Source organism: Martes martes (assembly GCF_963455335.1).
Source record: "Martes martes genome assembly, chromosome: 8".
NCBI classification, from domain to species: domain Eukaryota; kingdom Metazoa; phylum Chordata; class Mammalia; order Carnivora; family Mustelidae; genus Martes; species Martes martes.
In genome coordinates this window covers 99397525-99419217 of record NC_137895.1, presented here as the reverse complement: position 1 = coordinate 99419217, position 21693 = coordinate 99397525, and the positions used below count along the sequence as shown (strand labels likewise).

The window sequence follows — 21693 nt, the reverse complement described above, 5'->3', positions numbered from 1 at the left end:
AGAAGTTGATACAAAGATTATGAGTAGATCTTTTTTAAAAACTATAAAAGATTTCTGAAATTAGGGACGCCCGGGTGGCTCAGTTGGTTGAGCAGCTGCCTTTGGCTCGGGTCATGATCCCAGGGTCTTGGGATCGAGTCCCACATCGGGCTCCTTGCTCAGCCGGGAGCCTGCTTCTCCCTCTGCCTCTGCCTGCCTCTCTGTCTGCCTGTGCTCACTCTCTCTGAAAAATGAATAAATAAAAAATCTTAAAAAAAAAAAAAGATTCCTGAAATTAGACATTTTACCATATGGGCATGAAAACCTGTCCTTCTAGTGTTAATTATTATTTTAGGCAAAACATGTATTCTTCACTTAGATAAAGAGTTTTAACTATACTCTTTATGGAATTATTTTGAAAACACAGTAGAATGCCTTTGCAATATAAATTTTGAGAGATAATTTAAATTTCTAAATTTCCACAATTTCCAATCTTATTTTGGTCTAAATGTAGAACAAGGGATAGAAATAGCAAAAAAAAAAATCTTCTTTCATAAAACTACATGCTACCAAAATAAAAAATGTCCAAGAAAAAACAATCTTCAATAAATAACTGGGTCCACTAAAGATTCATTTAGGCATGAGTATTATAAAAGTCATGTTAGAAGAAAAGAGAGAGAGAAAGAAAAAGGAAAAGAAAAGAAAGAAAAGTCATGATAAGATAATTTAAAACTCACAGTAAGAATCCTTATCCTTGACCAAATGTCATATTCCCTCCATCATGGGAAAGCTTTTGCCAATATAATTTTCCTGTCATTATACATTTCCAGCCCATTTTTTCCACCTTCGTTATTTAAGAGAGTTAAAAAAAAAAATTCAACTTGTCATATTTCTATAAAATGGTTTGTTCTGACCAACTTTCCACTTCAAACATAAAATGATGATAGGCAGGCCACCGCTAAATTTTAAGAGTAAATAATACACTAAACAAAATTCAGAGCAGGAAAATTAATTTCACAGGAGAGTACATTACCTTCGTATTCAAACTTAAGTCTTCATCATCTGATGTAGGCCACGAAGCATTATCATCACGAGGTTTATCGGAAATACTTTAGAACAAAAATACACAACAAAAATAAGTTCACGAAAAAGAAAAATGGAGTGAAAGGTCAGCTATCTATTTATTGAATGAAGTTTCTTGATGTAATTGAACTTTGGCCTCTGTTTTTGTTATTAAGTTTTATTTTAATTCCAGTATCATTAACACACAGTGCTATATTAGTTTCATGTATACGATATAATGATTTGGTAATTCCATCACCCAGTGCTCATCACAAGTGCATTCCTTAACCCTTAGCTCCTATTTCACCCGTTCCCCCACCCGTCTCCCCTCTGGTAACCATCAACTTGTTCTCTATAGTTAAGAGTCGGTTTCTTGGTTGTCTGTCTCTCGTTTTTTGTTGTTTATTTCTTTTCTTTGCTCATTTCTATTGTTTCTTAAATTCTACATATGAGTGAAATCATATGGTATTTGTCTTTCTCTGACAACTCTGCTTAGCACAATACTCTCTAGTTCCCTCCATTTCACTGCAAATGGCAAATTTTGATTCTTTTCTATGGCTGAATATTCCATTGTATATACATATATGCCACTTCTTCTTTATCCATTCATCTATCAATGGACACTTGGGCTGACTATTGTTAACTAATGCTGTAGTAACCATAGGGGTACATGTATCCCTTCGAATTGGTGTTTTCATATTTTGGGGAGTAAATACCCAATAGTGTGATTACTGGATTGTAGGATAGTTCAATTTTTAACTTTTGGAGGAAACTCCATACTGTTTCCACAGTGGCTGCATTAGTTTGCATTCCCACCAATAATCCAAGAGGATTCCTTTTTCTCCATATACTTGCCAACATTGTTACTTGTGTTTTTTATTTTAGCCGTTCTGACAGGTGTGCAGTGGTACCTCATTGTAGTTTTGATTTCCATTTGCCTGATGATGAGTGATGCTGAGTATCTTCTTATGTGCCTGTTGGTCATCCTTATATTTTCTTTGGAAAAATGTATGTTCGTGTCTTCTGATAATTTTTAAATTGGGTTATGTTTTGGGTGCTGAGATCTATCAATTCTTTTTATTTGTATACTAACCCTTTATTGGCTATGTCATTTGCAAATATCTGCTCCTATTCCATAGGTTGCCTTTTCGTTGTGTGGATTGATTCCTTCACTGTGCAAAAGCTTTTGATTTTGATGTAGTCCCAACAGTTTGTTTTTGCTTTTACTGCTCCTGAGGCAAGAGCAGTAAAAGCAAAAATAAACAGAAACAGAGCCAGAAACAGAGAGAATTCTGTATCGCCAGAAGGGAAGGGGGTGGGGGGATGGACAAAATGGATAAAGGGGAATGGGAGGTTCAGGATTCCAGTTATAGTAAGTCACAGGGATACAAGTACAGCATAGGGAATACAGTCAATGGTATTGTAATAGCATCATGCAGTAAGAGATAGTAGCTACGCTTGTGGTAGGCATGGTGTAACATTTAGAGTTCTTAAATCACGTGAAACACAACATAACATTATGTGTCAACTATGCTTCAATTTAACAAAATAAACAAACAAATATACAAATGTTAAAGAACGAATTTATGTTATTAGTGAGAGTATTGTTCCCAGAGAGGTTAAAAACTATAAGGTCCAACTTTTTCCCCACACAGGTCCTGCCTTATTTAGATCTACATGAACCAGCAAGACCTTAAAAACCTTCCTAAGCACTGAGATACCCAAGAAGAGAGACTGCTATAAAAATAGAGTCCTGGTAGCTGTGCCTCTATTTCCCTATACACCGCCTAATATTTTCTTTCTGTGAGCTTAGATCCCTCTTTTGCAGGGCTCAGTGGTACCCTCCAACCTTTTAAATCTTTAGCTTATGAAAGCAGATTCCCAAAACAAGCACAGCATCAAATGACCAAGAGTAGGAGCCATTTCCTGCTCCTGGAGGACAAGCTAAACAGACTTTCAGTCATCCATGTAATCATCTCAATGTAGACATGTTACCAACTACCCAAATGAAGCTCTGTTACTGATTTGACAGCCAGTCCTAGCCCACCAAACCCTACAGGTACATGGGAAGGACATCAGAGAATTAGAAAAAGAGGTGGAGTGAGGAGACCGCTACCTTGGGCCGTACATCCGTGTAGTTCAGAATCTCCGTTCCCCTATTAATCGAGAGGATCTAAGCCAAGATTGGGGTGGAAGTAGATGATATCACATTCCTATATGCTGTAAAAAGCCTTCCCCGTGGCTCAAGTGATTTTAATACCTCTCAACAGAAAACCTGAAATATGCTAGTTCATTCAATTAAACCAACCAACAAAAAAACTGCTCATGATTCTCTTGAACCCTCTATTTTAATACGCTTCTCTAAACAACTCCCAATATTCTGTGTCCTTCATTCCTTTCTGTGTGTGTGTGTTCTTCATTTCTGTAATCCATCTTTATCTAACTTATCATAAGCCTAAATATTCTGACATCTTTTCTAAAACTCTCATTCCTATCCAACCCAGTGTTGTTATTCTTGAAACTTGGCCTCTCCTGCCAATTCCTTCCTTACGCACCTTCACTGTGTTCACTAGACCCACTCCCCACCTTTCTATTATTAAAACATTCACCTATTAAGATGAAAAAAAAAAAGGAAAAAACCTGAATGTAAATCTCACTTCTGTCACTTATCATATCCAAATAAGTCACTTTAATCTGTTTTGTGTTTCAAATTCTCCATTTAAATAATCACTTGGTGAGGATGTTAAACACAGGTTGTAGTACCAGAGGGTATTTTGATCAATTCATCTCTAAGATGTCCTAAAATCCTGAAATTCTATGTGCTTTTGATTTTGTCTATAGAAAAACAGAGAATATTTAGCTGGCAGAAAGGGAAAAAATTAATGGAATTAAAGAAACACCAAGAAAAGCAGAGAAGAAAGAAAAAAAAAGAAAAGATTATAGAAAAGTCAATGGAGAAAAGGAAAAAAATCTACAAAAAAAGAAATAGCTTCAAGGAACTGGTCAAGGGAACTAGCCTAAAGGGAAAACTAGACTGGGAAGTCAGTAAATAGAGAATCATTTAGAAATATCCTCTAAATAGATGATAAAATTAATTAACATATCATGGCCTACACCTAGATTACATATCCATCACTTCCGGAAAAATCATTCATCTCAAGGAGAGCAGACATCCCTATATCTAAGAACTTGCCTGATTAGGTCTTGCTTATGTAAAAGCTGTGTACTATAGGTAATGAGAGCCATCCTAAAATCTTTGGCAGTAAAAACAAGAGACTAGTTGCCACTGCACTAATTACCCCTAGTTATCACTAGTTGTCAAATATATTAGGACAAATGCTTGGACTAACCTGGTTTCTTAAGAAAACTCTAAATCAGTAAACACATAACTAAATTTGACTTTCTGAGTTGATCTGACTAGGATCTGTATCTTAACCCCAGTGCTGCTGAGGGACAAAAGAATGAATGTGGGAGTCACACAGGCTGACAGTCAAATCATGGGTTCAGAGTCGTCAGCACTATCGCCATCACTGCCCTCCGAAAGAATCTTCCTCTGTTGTACCACAGCTTTTGATGCTGCTTTTCCTTTCCCGTGAGCACCGTACACATCATCTTCCTCGGTAAGCTAACCCAAATCTAAATCATCGCTGGCTACGCTGCCATCGGAGAGATGGGGAGCCTTTGTCATGGTCCCAATTTCGCTGCTGCCACATTGTTTTGGTGCTTTTATCTTGAGCCTCTCCCACGTCAATGGTGACCGCTGGAAGTTCCTTCACTGATAAAGCTAGCGCCACTTCTAAGTCTCGCTGGTAGAGTTCGTCACCCAAAGCCACCCTTTTTCCGGGGCTTTCTCTCGTAGTGGGGTATCTTCTTTCTGGAGATTCTTCGGTTTAGGTTTCCTTGTTTCTAGCATTAACTCCTTCGGTGTTGTTCTGGGCTTCTTATTCAAAGGTGTGGTTGCCGAAACAAAGTCATCATCGCTGTCAGAATTCTCAAACCATGAGTAACTGACTAGTTTCTCATGCCTCACAGGGGGCACCACGGCCCCCTCCAAGACTGAAAATCCGCAGCGTTCAAGCTCTTGTTAGCAGCAGTGGCAGTTTCTGGGTCTGCTACTCTTTAACTATGGAATCACAGGTCAATTAATCAACGTTCCTGAATCACAGCTGACTAATTAATAAAAAATAGGCTGTAACAGCACAGCTACTTTGTGATGCTATTGTAATGACTATATAAGTAATAAATGTCAAGCACATAATATAGTGCCTAGCGCACAGTAGAACTCTCAACAAATGCTTTTCTCTGCATTCCCTTGTTAACACAGAATTTGTAAAAAAAAAAATCCATAAAAATCCTACCTGCTTAAAGAGTCTTCTTCAGAAGTCTTATTCGCCACTAAAGAAAAAAGCAAAATATATTTTAAATCAACAACGGAAAAATACAGGATATTTGTGCTGTGATGATGTGTTAAAAAGTATTCTTCAGGACCATACCTGGCAACCACGCTGGAGTGAATATTAATTATACTATTGGCAGGCAGTTAACTCACTAAGAAATCTTACTTTCTCCTCTACATTTACCAAATGCAAGAAAAGAATGGTATCCGTCAGAATTTGATACCTACAAGTGGATGTTTATAATGACCACAATTTTAACCAAACCCTTGAGACTGACAGAAAATGGTGTCATTAGCAGAATCATCATCATAGACTGACAATGTCTGGATTCTTCAGGACTTTCACTACGAGGCGCAGTTTAAAAAGACTGTATTTATTTTGCTGTAACACAACAGAACTTCTCCAGATCTCCAGCAGGGGCTGTTAAGTTTGGGGTGAAACACCTCATCAAAAAGTTTGGTCTACAGCCACTGTACTTTGCAGCATGGCAAAACAGCAAACAGACTCTCTCTGGCCTTATTTCCAATTGCAAGGTAAGGATGAAAGTTTTTAGTGATTCTGGTTCTATAAAGTATAACCTCTTGAGACGACCTACTTTCATTGCTGGAGAGTCTATCTGGATCCACCTCTTAGACCACAATGGTACCAATGATTAGTGCTAGGTAGTAGGATATGATGTCATTGTTCTCAACCCTCCCCACTATGTGACAAACGTCTGTAGAAATCACACTTTTTCAGTCTGTGAGGCATATGTCATCAGATCCTACACTGATGAACATAACAAAGGACAAAGATTATCTTGAATCAGTATATTCAATTACCTCGGAATTTTAATTTTTTAAATATTCAAGAAGATATCCACTGTATGATTGCAACTATATGACATTCTGGTGAAAGTAAAACTTTTTAAGTTAGGAGTTAAGGGTTGTGGCAAAGGGAGGGATGAACAGGCACAGCACAGAGTACTTTTAAGGCAGTGAAACTACTCTATGTGATACCACATGATAGATACATGTCATCACACATTTGTTAAAACCCATAGAATGTACAACACCAAGAATGAACCCTGAGGTAAATTATGGACCGTGGATGATAAAGATGAGTTAATATAAATATAACAATGTACCTCTGTGGTTCAGGATGTTGACAACAAGGAAGGCTATGCGTGTAGAGGAACGTGCGGTAAATGGAAACTCTCTGTACTTTTTGCTATATTTTGCAATGAACCTGAAAATGCTGTAAAAAAATAAGGCCTATTTATGTGAAGGGAATAAAAAAGGTATCCATTGAGACTGCTAAGTATTGGTACAAACCAGATGATTTATCAAGTACTTATTACTTGATTTCCTTCTGGGAACCTGGAATTTTGATATATGCTAGGGAGAAGATGCCTACATGATTATCACTTAAAGAAAACTTCAGGCACTGAGTATCTATAAGATTCTTGTATTGGCAGACAACATGTCACATGAGTTGTCATGATTTGATGCTGGAGGAATTAAGCACACCCATAGGCAGAGGATTCTTAGAAGCCTGCACTTGGCTTCCTCTAGACTTCACTCCATGCACCTTTTCTCTGCTGATTTTGCTTTGTATCATTTCACCAAAATAAACCGCACGCATGAGTACAAATATGCTGAGACGTGTGAGTTCTTCCAGTGAATAACCAAATCTGGGTGTTATTTTGGGAGCCTCTAATACAAGTGCATCATATGCAATTTTTATGATTAAGATTGATGTTTTAACACACGATTACAGTTAGAAGGTTATTTCACAGAACACCCTTCCTTGAATCTGCTTTTCTTAGTATTTGCCTGGGAGATTCCTGTTATTTCTAGATCCATTTGAATAAAGGCATAAAAGGAATAGATGAAATAATGTCAGAAAATAATGTGAAACAAGCAACAATTGTATTTTAATTAGGAAAAAAAGAGAATTCTGATGATTATCAATGTGTTCTACAGTATAAAAGTTCCAATAAAAAAACTAAAAGGTCACATAAATTTTCTCCAACTAAATAGGGCTTAATTCACTTTTATTGTAGTTATGAATCAATAAGGTATCTGGGATAATTATAGAAAAATATGTAACTAACATACACAGTATAATAACAACTATTGATTATAGAGGTTTTTTGTTTCCACTCTTTTTCTTAATTTCTTATAGAATTAGAAACATAGTTCACCTATTAAAGGCAGTTGTTGACAAACTGGTCAAAAACTCAGAAATACTACATTCAAAATGTAGGATGAGTTATCCACTCCACCCTGAAAATAGTGGATTTGATCACTAAAGATCAACAGGACTCATTTGGGGGAAAACAAAGTGAGTTATCTCATATACACAGATGGTTAAAAACCTGTCAATCTAATTGGCCACATATTCTTGTTAAGCCACAGTTTACCAATTTCTGAAAAAATATAAAAGCATGTCACATTGAAACTGTTATCAGGTAAAAATTTCCGACAATCCAGAAAATGCTTTCAATCTTGGCCAAGCCTCATCACTAACTCTGTCACTGTGGTACAGGTACAAAGAAGTTAAGCATAAGAAACAACAAAATATGAAATACATTTGAGATGGGGTGGCCTGTTACCTTAGAAGGAAATATACATATGGTAGAAATGTGCTCCAATAGTGATAGATTCCAAGACAGTTTCCCTTAGCGCTTTCTTTAGAGATGAAATTCAGAAGGAGCAGTGAAAGTGGAGATATCAGAAGGCAAATGAAAGAGGATCGAGAGGGACAGCACCAACAAAAATAGTCCAGTACTGACTTTTTTTTACTGACACAGAATCCCGAGCAAGTGAGAACTAGTATATTCAGCATATCACATTATATTTTCTCCTTGATACTATACTAGTTTTCTGCAATAAAATACTTAAAAGAGGTCAGTTTCTCCCAAACTGCTGGTCTGTAGAAAGTATTTCTGATCAAAATTTAAAACTGTCAAAATACAGCTGCATCATGATTCCATATCAGAGATAGGGCCTGACAGTGGCTTCCTGCCTATTGCTTCCAGATTTTTGTCCTAGTATTCATCCAGGAGAGTGTACCAGGGACTTGAAGAAAAGCTCAAGTATCTCTACACGAAACAGGTAAGAAAGACAACACTTTTCCTCACACTTGACCCCTAGGTTTTGACAATTATGGAAAAATGTTGGCCAGTCTACTCACCAGGCTTGACTATTTCCCCTTGACCCTGTCCAGGTAGATACTGCAGTTACAAGAAAGTTAGGGAGGACCTTACTTGATGTGTTATTTTTCCATATTTGGACAAAGAATGTACCAATCACATAAATAACAGACCTTACAACTCAAAAATGGTTCTTTTGAAAAGGTTACCACCAGAGAGCTTTTAAAAGTTAAATCCAACTTTTTTTAGTGATTTTATTTGATACAGTTAATAACTCCTTGAAATTTTTTTTAAAATTTTTCAACAACATTTCCTCTAATTCCTCTCCTATGTGTCCCCAGCCACTCCTCAGTCTTCTCTACTAAGTCTTACACCTCCATCCACCCTTATATATTGGTATTCCCAGGCTTTGCTCAATGGCCTTCGTCCCTTTCTATATCTTTTCCATAATGGACAAGCTCAATCATTGTCCAAGCTATGACTTTGCCTAATAATTCTAATCAGATTATTTCAAATCAGCACCTCCAAACTTGATGCTCTTATCTCCAGCTAGAAACTCCTAGTATTCAATTACCCAGTTACTGAAAATATACTACATGGATATTCCATCAAATTCAACATATACAGAAAATACCTGGTCGTCCCTATTCCCACTGCACTCCGATAAAGTCCTACTCATTCTTCATGGCCCATTTAAATGTTAGTGCACAACCCGGAAACGTATAACTCTTCTAAGATTTCCTCTCTCCCCCCCCCCACCTTTTTTTTTTTAAGATTTTTTTAAAAGATTTTATTTATTTATTTGACAGAAAGAGGGAGAGATCACAAGTAGGCAGAGAGTCAGGCAGAGAGAGAGGGGGAAGCAGGCTCCCTGCTGAGCAGAGAGCCCAATGCGGGGCTCGATCCCAGGATCCTGGGATTATGACCTGAGCTGAAGGCAGATACTTAACCCACTGAGCCACCCAGGCACACCCTTTTTTTAAGATTTTATTTATTTGACAGGGAGAGACACAGTGAGAGAGGGAACACAAGCAGAAGGAGTGGGAGAGGGAGAAGCAGGCTTCCCATGGAGCAGGGAGCCCAGTGCGGGGCTTTATCCCAGGACCCTGGGATCATGACGTGAGCTGAAGGCAGCCACTAAATGGCTGAGCCACCCAGGCATCCCCCTCTCTCCCCTTTCTACATTTAATAATCATGAAACTGTATTAACTATATCTCTTTTCTATCTCTGCTTTATATTTCCCCTGCCACTGCCCTACGCAAGCATGAGCTCTTAACTGATGACTTCCAGAAGGAAAAAAAAGCCACCAACTAATATTGTTATTTCTTAAATGAATAAAAAATTTTTAAGCAAAACAAATGAGAAAGGGGGCACTTGGATGACTCAGTCAGTTAAGCGTCTGCCTTCACCTCAAGTCATGGTCTCAGAGTCCTGGGATTAAGCCCCGTATCAGGCTCCCTGCTCAATGGGGAGTCTCCTTCTCCCTCTCCCTCTGCCCTTCTGCCCCACTTGTGCTCTCTCGCAAATAAATAAAATCTTTTAAAAAGTCTTAAATTAAAAAAATGAGAAAGACATAAGGCCTAGAAAAAGAACAACATTGTAAATTGATTAATTGGGCCTCCTGAGGTTTTCAGTATAGAGGAGTGAACATTTCATAATGGACTGATACTAGACTAAGGAAATAGAAGCGTCCTTTATCTTCCAGTCTCTTTACATGTTTTTTTTCCCAATCTATCCTCCACATGAGGGGTGACCAAACTATGGCCACAGGCCAAGTCGGACCAGTCACATGTGACTGTGCTCCCATGGAACTTTATTTACAGGACCAGATGGTTGGTTCTTGCTATTCACCTACGTATTGCTACGGCTGCTTTCACACTATAATGGTAGTTGCAGTTGAGAAACCACAGGGCCTAAAATATTCACTATCTGGCCCTTTAGAGAAAAAGCTTGGTGATCCCTATTTTGTGCCACAACCAGAAGGCCCTAATTCAAATCTAATCTTGCTACCCTTCTGCTTCACATTCTCCAGTGAATCCCTGCATCAAGTACTGCTGGCTCCCTCCCCAATAACCATGCCAGAGTCTTCATTCTTGCTGGAGAACCACAACTTTATTTGGATATTTATTGTCCCAAAGACGAAGAAGGTGGCCTTACCCCAGCTTCAAAAGGAGAAATGATTATTCTAAGCTAATCACAGTACCTGATTTACCAGCGGCTGGTTTAGGAACAAGCACGTGATATAACCTAGCTTATAAGATGTTACAGTAAATTTACTGCAAGCTTCTGAGTTTTCTTCCTATTTAAAGAAACATATAGGGGTGCCTGGGTGGCTCGGTTGTTAAGCCTCAGCCTTCAGCTTGGGTCATGATTCGAGGGTCCTGGGATCCAGCCCCACGTCAGGCTCCCTGCTCAGCAAGAGGCCTGCTTCTCCCTCTGCCGCTTCCCCCTGCTTGTATTCCCTCTCTGTCTGTCTCTCTCTGTCAAATAAATAAATAAAACCTTTAAAAAAAATAAAAGGAACATATAAAGAAAAACAGTCCTTCCAGTCATTGAATATTGTCATGTGAGAATATGCCTCGAACTGTTGCTAATTAGCCAATCAGGAAAGGAAATATAAAATACCGCCAACCTCAAAGCTAAAAAGAGACAACTGGAATCCTGGTGACATCACTGAACCATCAAAACAATTCTGGTTCCTCCTGTTTTAGTCACTGTTTTGTTTGGCTTGCTTTTTTTAGATTTATTGATTTGAGAGAGAGTGCACGCATGCAAGAGAGAGTACACGAACGGGGGGAATGGCAGAGGAGGAGAATCGTCAAGCAGACTCCATGCTGAGCACGGAGCCCAGTGGGATGTGGGGCTTGATCTCATGACCCATGAGACTGTGACCTGAGCTAAAACTAAGAGTCAATGCATAACTGACTAAGCCACCCAGGTGGCCCCATTTTAGTCACTATTATAAGTCACCTGTTATTCGCAGCTAAAAGCATTCAACCTGATAAATTTGCCAAGGTCTACAACCTAAGAGCTACACCTTTCCATGGTACTGAAAAACTTTCATTAGCTTGCCTTAGCTAAGTATTCACTCATTCCAACCATTCCCATAGCACACTTTTTGTACCAGCAAAATTGAACTGCTCGTAAGTGCTCCAAAGTTCACTCGTACATCTGAGCATCTGCACTGCTGTTCCCTGTGCAAAACATGTAATCTTGATGGACATTTCTCCTGCCAAACATGGTTCTTCTGCCTCTTTACCTGGCAAACTTAATACTCGGTCTGCATACTTACCTTAAATTCTACCCACTCTTCTAAAACTCTAACTTGTCACTATCGACTTACATATTAAGTACCAATAAAAACATAACAATGGTAATTATAAGCACTAGGGGACTCTGGCACATAGTAAGCACGGAATAAAGTAGAGTAAATAATAAAAATAGAGTAGTAAAAACAGAGTAAATAATAAGAATGACAATGATAATAACAAACTCCCGGAGGGAAGGGATTGTGTTTTTTGAATGTTTGTATTCTATATCAGAGTAACACTTAGTGGCTAAAGGACACTTGATAGTTATTTGCTAAGTGAACAAATGAAAATGAATAAATTGCAAAACCAAACCAACTTATAGATTTTCTTTGATAAGTCTACTAAGTTAAAGGTTCCTTCATACATGTCAGATTGTACAATGCACTAGGTGCCACATCTAGGGAGCAGTGGTAGCATTTTTGTTACTGTGAACCATTTTTCTGCTTTTGTTATAATCTGTTGAGCCTCAGAGTTGCCCCATTTGAATTTTTATTATGATAATCTTTTTACTAATGGCAACAGAGTGTCGTGTTCTAACAAAATTACAGTATCATGACAATTATGCACCGAACAGAAGAAAACATTGTTCTAATAAAGTCAACATATCTCACTCTCTTTAACTAATGAGAAATGAAGTTGTTAATGATATCTTATTGATACAACAATATATAAAACCACCTATGATTCTCAAAGCATTTCTTTTCTGATTTCTGTACCACGGACAGTCACCTTTAAAGAAAAAAAACAGTCTCACTGGTATTGCTGCATACTAGCTAAGTTTTCCAGTTCTTATTGCTTGCCATTTGTTTATGGTACCAGGAAGGTATTATAGAGTTCCCAGTTTTGAGGATAGCTCCTTTTTTAATGAGATAAATCAGTATGTAATAATACTTACTAAATGTAATCCACTTGTAAAAACTAAAAGATCCATTTTCATAACAAGTTCAAGTTGTTTTAATATGCTTATAAAGGAAACATAAAACATACTAACTTAAAAATCTCTCTCTTATTTACACAAAGATATAAGGGATTTTAGGGGTCATGACTAAAATAATGAATTTCTTTTCAGACAATAATGTCTCATATGTTAAATTACCTAGAATTAACTTCCTTTTTCATTGTTGTTCACACTGAGGTACCTTTTTTTTTTAAATTATGTTCAGTTAGCCAGCACATACTACATCGTAAGTTTCTGATGTAGTGTTCAATGATTAATTAGCTGCATATAACACCCAGTGCTCATCACGACATGTGCCCTCCTTAATACTCATCACCCGGTTCCCCCATTCCCCCACTCCATCCTTCCATAACCCTCAGTTTGTTTCCTGGAGTCCGGTCTCTCTCATGGATTTGTTCCTATTGTTCATGACAGTATTTAAATTCTTAAATAATTCTGAATACTAGACTATTAAGAAAGAAATTAAGAAAGAAAAAAAAAATAGAGGCCCCTGGGAGGCTCAGTTGGGTAAGCATCTGCCTTCAGCTCAGGTCAAGATCCCTGGACCCTGGGACTGAGTCCAACATTGGGCTCCCTGCTCAGTGGGAAACCTGCTTCTCCCTGTCCCTCTGCCTGTGCTCTCTCTCTCTCTCTCTGTCAAATAAATAAATAAAATCGAGAGAGAGAGAGAGAGAGAGAGAAAGAAAGGAAGAAAGCAAGAAAGTGAGCTTATGCAATTTACACATTGGGGTTTTTTTTTTCCCCCCACTGCTCTTTCATAATCAAAACTTCCTTACTCTGCCTTCATCTATGTGACCACCAAAAGTACTTCACTCTGAAAAGTCTTACCTGGATTGTTATTTTGCGAAAAATTTTTAAATCTTTCTTCTCTATGTTGGGCAATTATTTGGCGATTGCTACATATAAAAAGGGGTGATAAACAATGTTACTATTTTAATACTGATATGAAAAACATTTACCAAATATATCAATTCATAAGAGTATTTCGAATAATATCAGAGCTAATATCAAACCTTAAATTACCCCATATACTTCAAAGGAAGGTGAACCAGTCATGAAGTAGTAACTTAGCAATTAGTAGTATTAGCTTGCCATAACGGAACGTGTCTTGAACTCAGTGGTCCTAACTCTGTAACCAGAGCTATTTGCTCTTGGACGAGCCACTTCTCTCTGGCTCCAAGTCTTCCTCTATAAAACAGGCATCTTACTGCCTTATTTCACAAGGTTGTTAAGAGGATTTCATGAAATATTAGACCCAAAACATGGCCTCTCGGGAAAGGGGACGCCCACCACTCTGGGAAGGGCTGTATGAGACCTTTCATCAGCCCATAAGAAAAGGCGCTCCTCAGGATTTAAAGCAGGCTTGAGATATAGGCCTAGAAACAAAGGAGAAAGGAAAGTCCAGGCTCTTCCTGTAGCATTACTTGAACCTCTCTAACAGCTTAGAAGGGTCCCAACTGCCATCTGCTAGCAGGATAGAAAAGCAAAATCCTCAAGCGGTACTTCATTATGAAGGTCTGCGCTAACATATGGGCTTCATGTAAGGCTTTTGAGTGCGAAGGGAAGGGTGTGTGTGGCTAAAGCCAGGGGGCCCAGGGGCCAGAACAGGGTGCTGGTGCCGTGGAATAGCAGCTGAGCATACAAGCATATGTCGTAAACTAAAAAATGTTGTAACTTTGAAGTCTCATCGTGGGTCACCACGAAGACTGAGGAATGCGGATCAGCAAGGGCATCCTGGGAGCAAAGGTCAATCATAACCATAACCAAACTGCAGAAAAATAACATTGCCTTCTAGAGGACAGGTCTGCACAAAAAGTTATTTGCAGGGGTGCCTGGGTGGCTCAGTCATTTAAGCATCTGCCTTCAGCTCAGTCATGATCTTGGGGTCCTGGAATTGAGCCCCATGTCTGGCTCCCTGCTCTAACCCCTTCCCCTGCTCATGCTCTCACTCTCTCTATCAAAAAATAAAATCTTTATTTTTCTTTCTTTTTTTAAAGATATTTATTTATTTATTTGAGTGAGAGAATGAGAGAGGGAGGGAGAAAACATGAGAGCGGGGAGGGTCAGAGGGAGAAGCAGACTCCCTGCTGAGCAGGGAGCCAGTTGGGGGACTCGATCCTGGGACTCCAGGATCATGACCTGAGCCAAAGACAGTCGCTTAACAGAGTCACCAAGGTACTACACAGCAATGTTGCAGCAACAGAATCAAAGGAAACAAGGGAATGACAAGAATGTCCTTTTTTCCCTCCAAATGACTTGTGAAAGAGGATGGTCTCTTTGGTCTTAGGGAACTCCTTAGGTTCCTGGAAAATTCAAGGGGGAAAGTATAAGAGATAACCCTCAAGGGAAAGTATAGGGTTTTCTACTAAACTGAACATCTCAAGACCCAAGTAACTAGTTAGGAAAAAAAAAAAAAAAAAGATGTTGGATGTTGGGGCACCTAGGTGGCTCACTTGGCACTTGGTTAAGCATCTGCATTCAGCTCAGGTCACAGTCTTGGGGGACTGGGGTTGAGCCCCACATCAGGCTCCCTGCTCAGCAGGGAATCTGCTTCTTCCTCTGTCCCTACCCTGTCCCTCTCTGAAATAAATAAATAAAATCTACAAAGAAAGGAAGAGAGGAAGAGAGGAAGAGAGGGAGGGAGGGATGGCGGCAGGAAGGAAAAAAAAAACACACACACAAATGTAACGTTCTTTGTACCCCATGCATAAGAGTTATCCTTGGAATAAAACAGATACAGTTAAGATCCCTAAAGACAAAGGTCTCAATAGTCCTGAGATAAAGAATCCTGCACCCGTTGTTATTGCTAACTAGTCTAGCCTTTGTCTTGGTTTCTGGCAAATGATGGGGGCTAACTCACTGCCATCCCAACATTGCCCAAATCAAACTACGAACTCTCAACCACTACATAAGAACTAAGAGTTATACTATTTTAAACTTCAGTTTAGTGATAACTAACATTTTAATGTACACACTTACACATCAAATCCACTAAAATCAGCATAGTCTTCTGCCGTCCATCCACATTCATCTTGAGAAGAGGTATTAACACCTTGCTGAAGAAGAAGCCTGACTACATCTGGAGATTTCAAAGTTGCAGCAAGCATGAGGGCTGTTCTAAAATAACAGAGACATAACTTCACCCTTAGGAACTCAGAGTTATCTAAACAGCAAATTTCATATACTTTACCAGATTAATATCTTGCCTGTCGGTCCAGAATTGACCATTAACACGTTCAAGTGTTTATCTTTGTAAATTACCTCCATGGCTAAAATTAAAGGACAAAAAAGAAGCCTCTTGTCCCCCCTGGGTATGAGAGTAGAAGTTGCTAATTTAAAGTCACTTGATGAACAAGAAACTATGCTAAATTCTTTTAAAAAAGAATTCCCCATTTCTTCCTTAAGCTGATTCAGTGTACCTCCATGCCTTCTAGAGGACAGGTCTGTATAAAAAGTAATTTGCAGGGGTGCCTGGGTGGCTCAGTCATTTAAGCGTCTGCCTTCAGCTCAGTCATGAACTTAGGGTCCTGGAATTGAGCCCCACATATGGCTCCCTGCTCTAACCCCTTCCCCTGCTCATGCTCTCTCTCTCTCAAAAAATAATAAAATCTTTAAAAATAAAAAAATAAAAAAAAACAAAAAAGCTATTTGCAGGCTTAAAATAACAGTATTCACACTAACAGTAACAAAAGAGTCATAGTTGCAGTTAATGATACTAAGATAAGCATGTGTTAGGCACTAAATTAAATACTATATATGTAAGACATTATTTACACACAACAACGCTTGAAGGATATATTATCCTCCTTTTCATATGAGAGAATGTATCTGGTGATGATAAGTAATGTTTCCAAAGTCACATACCCAGCAAGTAGGAAAGGAATTAAACCTAGTCTTGTGTCTATCTAAAGTCCATCTCTTTTCTCTTTATCACCAACCTATGATTTGTCCTCACTAAAAGAAAAATCTATTCAATTAAAGTTATCTTTCATCCTTCTACCCTTACCAACGAAAACAAAACAAAACAAAACAAAAAATATACTGAACACGAAAAAGGATGATAAGCCCACACTATCTGGTAATACTAATTAATAATCACTTAGGGATCATCTAACATCAGTATTCTTAAAAAAAAAAGGCAATTTAAAGCAAGGAGTCATTCAAAAGATAAAACAACTCCTATTTATGTTCAATATGCATCTTTTAAGGAAAATATATATGAAGTAGAAGTTTCCAAAAAATACTATAAAAGGGTAAGAAGTTCAGTATTGTGTCATAAAATAAAAGGAGTCCACACTTTATAATAAAACTAATATGAAACCCATTTAGCTAACATAAAATCATATGGCAGAAAAAAAAAGATTGCAAATCACATCAGTTAATGATATGAAGGAATATAAATTCTGCCGTATACTGTTCTTCATATTGCCCCATCAGAATAACTGCTTTCTGCCTAACTGATGACATGTCGACATTTTTCACTATATAATTATAAATTAATCCTCTTCTTATTAAGTTAGTCTGACTTAACTGTTACCATCCTAGAACAATATAAGGTTTAAAAAAAGACAACTACTGTACCTTTTCGACTTATCAACCACATGTACATCTGCTTTTTTTCCAATTAACAATTCCACCATTTGGTGTTTGTTTTCATTTACAGCAAGTAAAAAAGGTGTGAGTTCCAACTGTAAAAGTGTAAAAACAATTTATCATTTACAATTTATAATTTACAAAGTTACATATTTCCATACTGAATTTTAAAACCTATAAAGGATCCTCTAAACTTAAACACATATATAAGTACTCTAACCCCCCCATCCTCCCCATCCCCCCATCCTCCCCACCCCCCGACCCTCCCTCACCCCCCTGCTTTCACCAGCTGCTCCTTCTCTTTACAACAGCCCTCCTCAGGGGGTCTGGGTGGCTCAGTCTGAGCTTCTGCCTTCAGCTCAGGTCATGAGCCCAGTGCCCTGGGATGCAGCCCCATGTCAGGCTCCCTGCTCCGTGGGGAGTCAGCTTCTCCTTCTCCCTCTGCCCCACACCTCTGCTCACGCTCTCTCTCCCACTCTCACTCTCTCAACTTAAATATTTTTGAAAAAAATAAAACAAATTAAGTTAAATAGCCCTCCTCCACCTCTTCAACAGATTAACTGTAGTCATTCTCCAAATCTTACTTCAAACATTGGCTGGTTCCAAGAATCTCAGCTTCTATCACAGCATTTAGCATTGTATACTCCAATTATTTTATTGCACCCCATCGAAACCAAGAGCTTTCTGAGGGAAGGGACTATTTTTTATCTCTATATCTCCAAACTCTAAGACATAGCTGTAAAAGTTTAAAGTATTTTTACTGAGTTAACAGCCTAAATGATTATCTCTGGAGTAGTGTTTCTCAAATTATATCCCAAAGAACACACACTTTGCTGGAAGGTGAGGATTGTGCCTCAATAGAAAGAGTCAATGATCCTCTATGTTTGAGAAATATTACAGAACTGCACTATATCTCTCGCACAAAAGAAATCGGTTTAAATTTGCTTATCCCCATTTGACAATACTTTTCATGGCAAACATTAACATTTGAGAAATTAGAGTTTCAGGGATACAGTGTCGAGAGCTTTCCAATAAAGGTGAAGGTTTTCTCCAGGTTATACCAACATGCTTGATTCTCTTCTATCAATGGTATCAGGATCCCAGATGTCAACATAAAGCACTCTTGCTCCAAATGGGTCACTGAGGAGATGGACTCTGAATTAAAAGAGCAGCTCTGGGGCATCTGGGTGGATCGGCCAGTTAAGCGTCTGCCTTTGGCTTAGGTCATGATCCCGGGGTCCTGGGATCCAGCCCTGCATCAGGCTCCCCTACTTTTCCCTCTCCCTCTGCCCTTCCTCCCTACTCATGTGTGTTCTCTCTCACGCTCTCTCTCAAATACATAAAATCTTTTTTTTTTTTAAAAGTTCATTAAAGTGAAATCTTAAAACTTCGAATAACTGACTTGACAGTTTACAGCACTGTTAGCCAAAGCCGGCCTCTTTCAAAACTTAAAGAAAACCAACACTTGGGTCAACTAAAACTTAGTAACTATAAGCAATTGTAGATAATTGCTGCATTTAAGAATGAAAATGTATCAAAGATTAGTGTTAATATCAACTGAATCATAGAGACATAGATCACTTCTCTATCTCTATAACTAGATCATGGTCTTAGAGCAGAATAAAGCATATTCCATGTAAAATTACTCAGAAGTACTCCTTGGGTTAGAAGCCGAGGCATAAAAATTCTTGCTATGTGAAGAACATGCTTCTCTTCTTACAAGTCTGTATATGTGCTTTCTTCCTGCTTTCTTTCTTTACAGTTCCTACAAAAATGTATTTCCAAAAAGTACGCTCAAGAAAAAAAAATTAAAAAATAAAAATAAAGGGAAATCTTAGACAATTAAGTTATTTCAAAATATTTTCATTCAGGGAATGCTCGAGCTTCTACATATGAAAAATTGACCCTATCTATGTCAACCAACAGTGCTTCCTTAAGGGCAGTGGTAGGAGGTGACGCACGTCAAAGAAATAACAAGTGGAATAGTGAGCGCGGTCCTCCACTACTCCCCATGCACAGCTATACCCCCCCGAAGACCTACACAATGCTGAGCAGGAACTACTCTGTGAAATGGGAGACCCCATTGCGGTACATGGCTGGCAGAGTGGCTATAAGCGCAAGTAGACGCCCCTGTAGGATGTCATGACCCGATCCCCCTGCTCTCATCTTCAGAACCTTGGGGCCTGGAGTGGCCAGGGCCTGCAACCTGCTGCTTTCTCCTCCCACTTGCACTCACTCAAGTTACCCCACTGGGTCATGGTCTCCCACCCATTCCCAGCAGCACCCATTTCCTAAGCCCCTGCACAGCACTCAGCCTCCATCATCACCTCACTCCCCTCCAGGCCTTCAATCCTTTGTGGGCTCTGAGCCCACCATCCACTCCCAAGCACTAATGGGAAGATTCTCCTTCTGGGGTGGAAGAGTGGCTGGGAAACAGAACTCTGCCCTTTCTGTGCGCATCGTCGATCTCTAGTTCTCCCTGCCCTGGCTTTGGAGTTGTTTCTGTGGTGATAGGACTTGATATATCGAATTCAGTATTTATTATTTATCACATATATAAATAAATACGTAAATAAATGTTTTGTCGCTAAAAAAATTTATATGTATGTTTTAAAATTTCAAATACTTTATCAATAAAGTTGACGTACCTTGTTTCTTGCTTCAATATTTGCATGGTATAAAATCAGCTTCTCTACTATTGACGTGTTGTCACCAGCAACAGCATAGTGGAGGGCAGTATTGCCAAAGTTATCCGTAAGGTGTGGATTAGCACCGTGTTCTAAGAGAATAGTTACACATGTCTCTTCCTGGTATTGTATAGCCTGTCAGTAGTATCCCAAGAAACAGAGTGTAAATTCTGGGGATTTAAAGCAAGCATGCCACAGTTTTCACCAATTAGTTACATTTAAATGCAATAAAGTTTCATTCTACGTAATTCAATCAAATCCATCTCAGGCAGACACAGCTGCTACCACACACCTTCATTAGAGGAGTCCTACATTCTTTATCACAGAGATTAAGCTGGCATTTCCTCTGTACAAGAAGAGTCACCATGTCGGCATGGCCAATGGTACAGGCCAGATGGAGAGGAGTCCTAGGAAAGTGAAAGAACGTTTTAGGAAATTATAGTGCACTACTTCAAAACATGCAGTTAATTCATGTAATTGTAAATGTTAAATAGCATCTTATTCCTTTGACTCAAAAACAAAGATTTAGTTTTCTTTTGAAGAAAGTACAATATGTATTAGTGATTATTCACCATGCTAGTAAAAGAGCGGGCTATCTGACTAGGTAGAGCATGACCTCAGGATTCAGCTCAACCTGGGTTTAAATCCTACTTAACTCTGTCACTTAATAGTTATTGCTCAGCCTTATCCTCAATTTCCTCCTCAACAAAATGGAGATGAAAATAGTTATCTCGTGTCCCCTGCCCTGCTCAGTTTGAAGGTCATGTAACTCTTGACCTCAAGGGTCATGCATTCAAGCCCCATGTTGGCTATAGAGATTACTAAAAACTAATAAAAATAAAATAAAAATAGTTATCTCACAAGACCTCGTCACCATGCTTAAATGAGGATCTATGCAAAGTTTGTTACATATTATTATTATAACTATTACTATTGCTACTATTGTACAAAGACAACTCTCCCATTAGGTAAAGTGATACAATTATGCCTACTTCTCAGATATGTTTTAAATATTCACAGGAATACTATATATCAATGATTCTAGGAGGCTCATTTTGTCACCTTTTAGTATCTCTGACATTGGGATGCAATTTATAATTCAAAATGTCTTACAACTATAATTGGCAGAATTTTTTAAGATTTCTTATTGGTATATAAAATGGTGGGGCATCACACAATCAATGTGCCTTACGTTAAATGAAATAATGGTATATACATACAACAGTTCTACTGCAGTTCTAGTCACATGGTTGGCATTTAAATACATTTTAGTTCTTGAAAGCATTATGGGAAAAGAGGACTAAAAGAACGAAACATTCTTTTTAAGTAATTCTTCACTCTGATTTTCAAGAAACTTTAAGCCAAAGGAAGCTCAGGATTCAAATAAATGGGACCAGTTTTATTTTTATAGATTATGTATTTTATATAATTAAATAATAAAATATATAAAAATAAAAAATAAAATAAAAAATAAAAAATAATATAAAAAAATAAAATATATAAAAATATAAAAATATAAAATATAAATAAATAAATTTATTATATTATAAATATAAATTATATTTATAT

General features: G+C 38.2%; 2 protein-coding genes and 1 pseudogene across 3 annotated transcripts in view; all 3 read right to left on the bottom strand.

Moving 5' to 3' along the window:
• LOC308347143 (ankyrin repeat domain-containing protein 26-like) overlaps positions 1-21693 on the bottom strand; it is a gene marked incomplete at both ends in the record, with an annotated part of 252683 nt that overhangs the window by 82650 nt on the left and 148340 nt on the right. The gene's annotated exons all lie outside the window — the stretch shown is intronic.
• Positions 4532-11799, bottom strand: LOC308348009 (RAD51-associated protein 1-like; annotated as a pseudogene). Its single transcript has 2 exons — positions 11700-11799; positions 4532-5097 (listed from the first exon to the last, which is right to left on the bottom strand). The product of its transcript is annotated as an RAD51-associated protein 1-like (transcript).
• On the bottom strand, positions 13013-20525 carry LOC308346939 (uncharacterized protein). The gene is made up of 5 exons (XM_080810053.1): positions 20417-20525; positions 20086-20259; positions 17426-17532; positions 15824-15961; positions 13013-13740 (listed from the first exon to the last, which is right to left on the bottom strand). Exons 1-5 carry the CDS (start codon positions 20489-20491, stop codon positions 13632-13634), a joined length of 603 nt encoding a protein of 200 aa, XP_080666179.1. The 5' UTR covers positions 20492-20525; the 3' UTR covers positions 13013-13631.

Bases quoted from the DNA above. Each gene is read 5' to 3' on its own strand.
- LOC308346939 (XM_080810053.1), bottom strand. From the start codon at position 20,491: ATGGTGACTCTTCTTGTACAGAGGAAATGCCAGCTTAATCTCTGTGAT. The intron at 17,533-20,085 runs GTACGTCAACTT...ACACTTTTACAG, and splicing joins ATATTGAAGCAAGAAACAAG to TTGGAACTCACACCTTTTTT. The intron at 15,962-17,425 runs GTACAGTAGTTG...CTGTTATTTTAG, and splicing joins GTGGTTGATAAGTCGAAAAG to AACAGCCCTCATGCTTGCTG.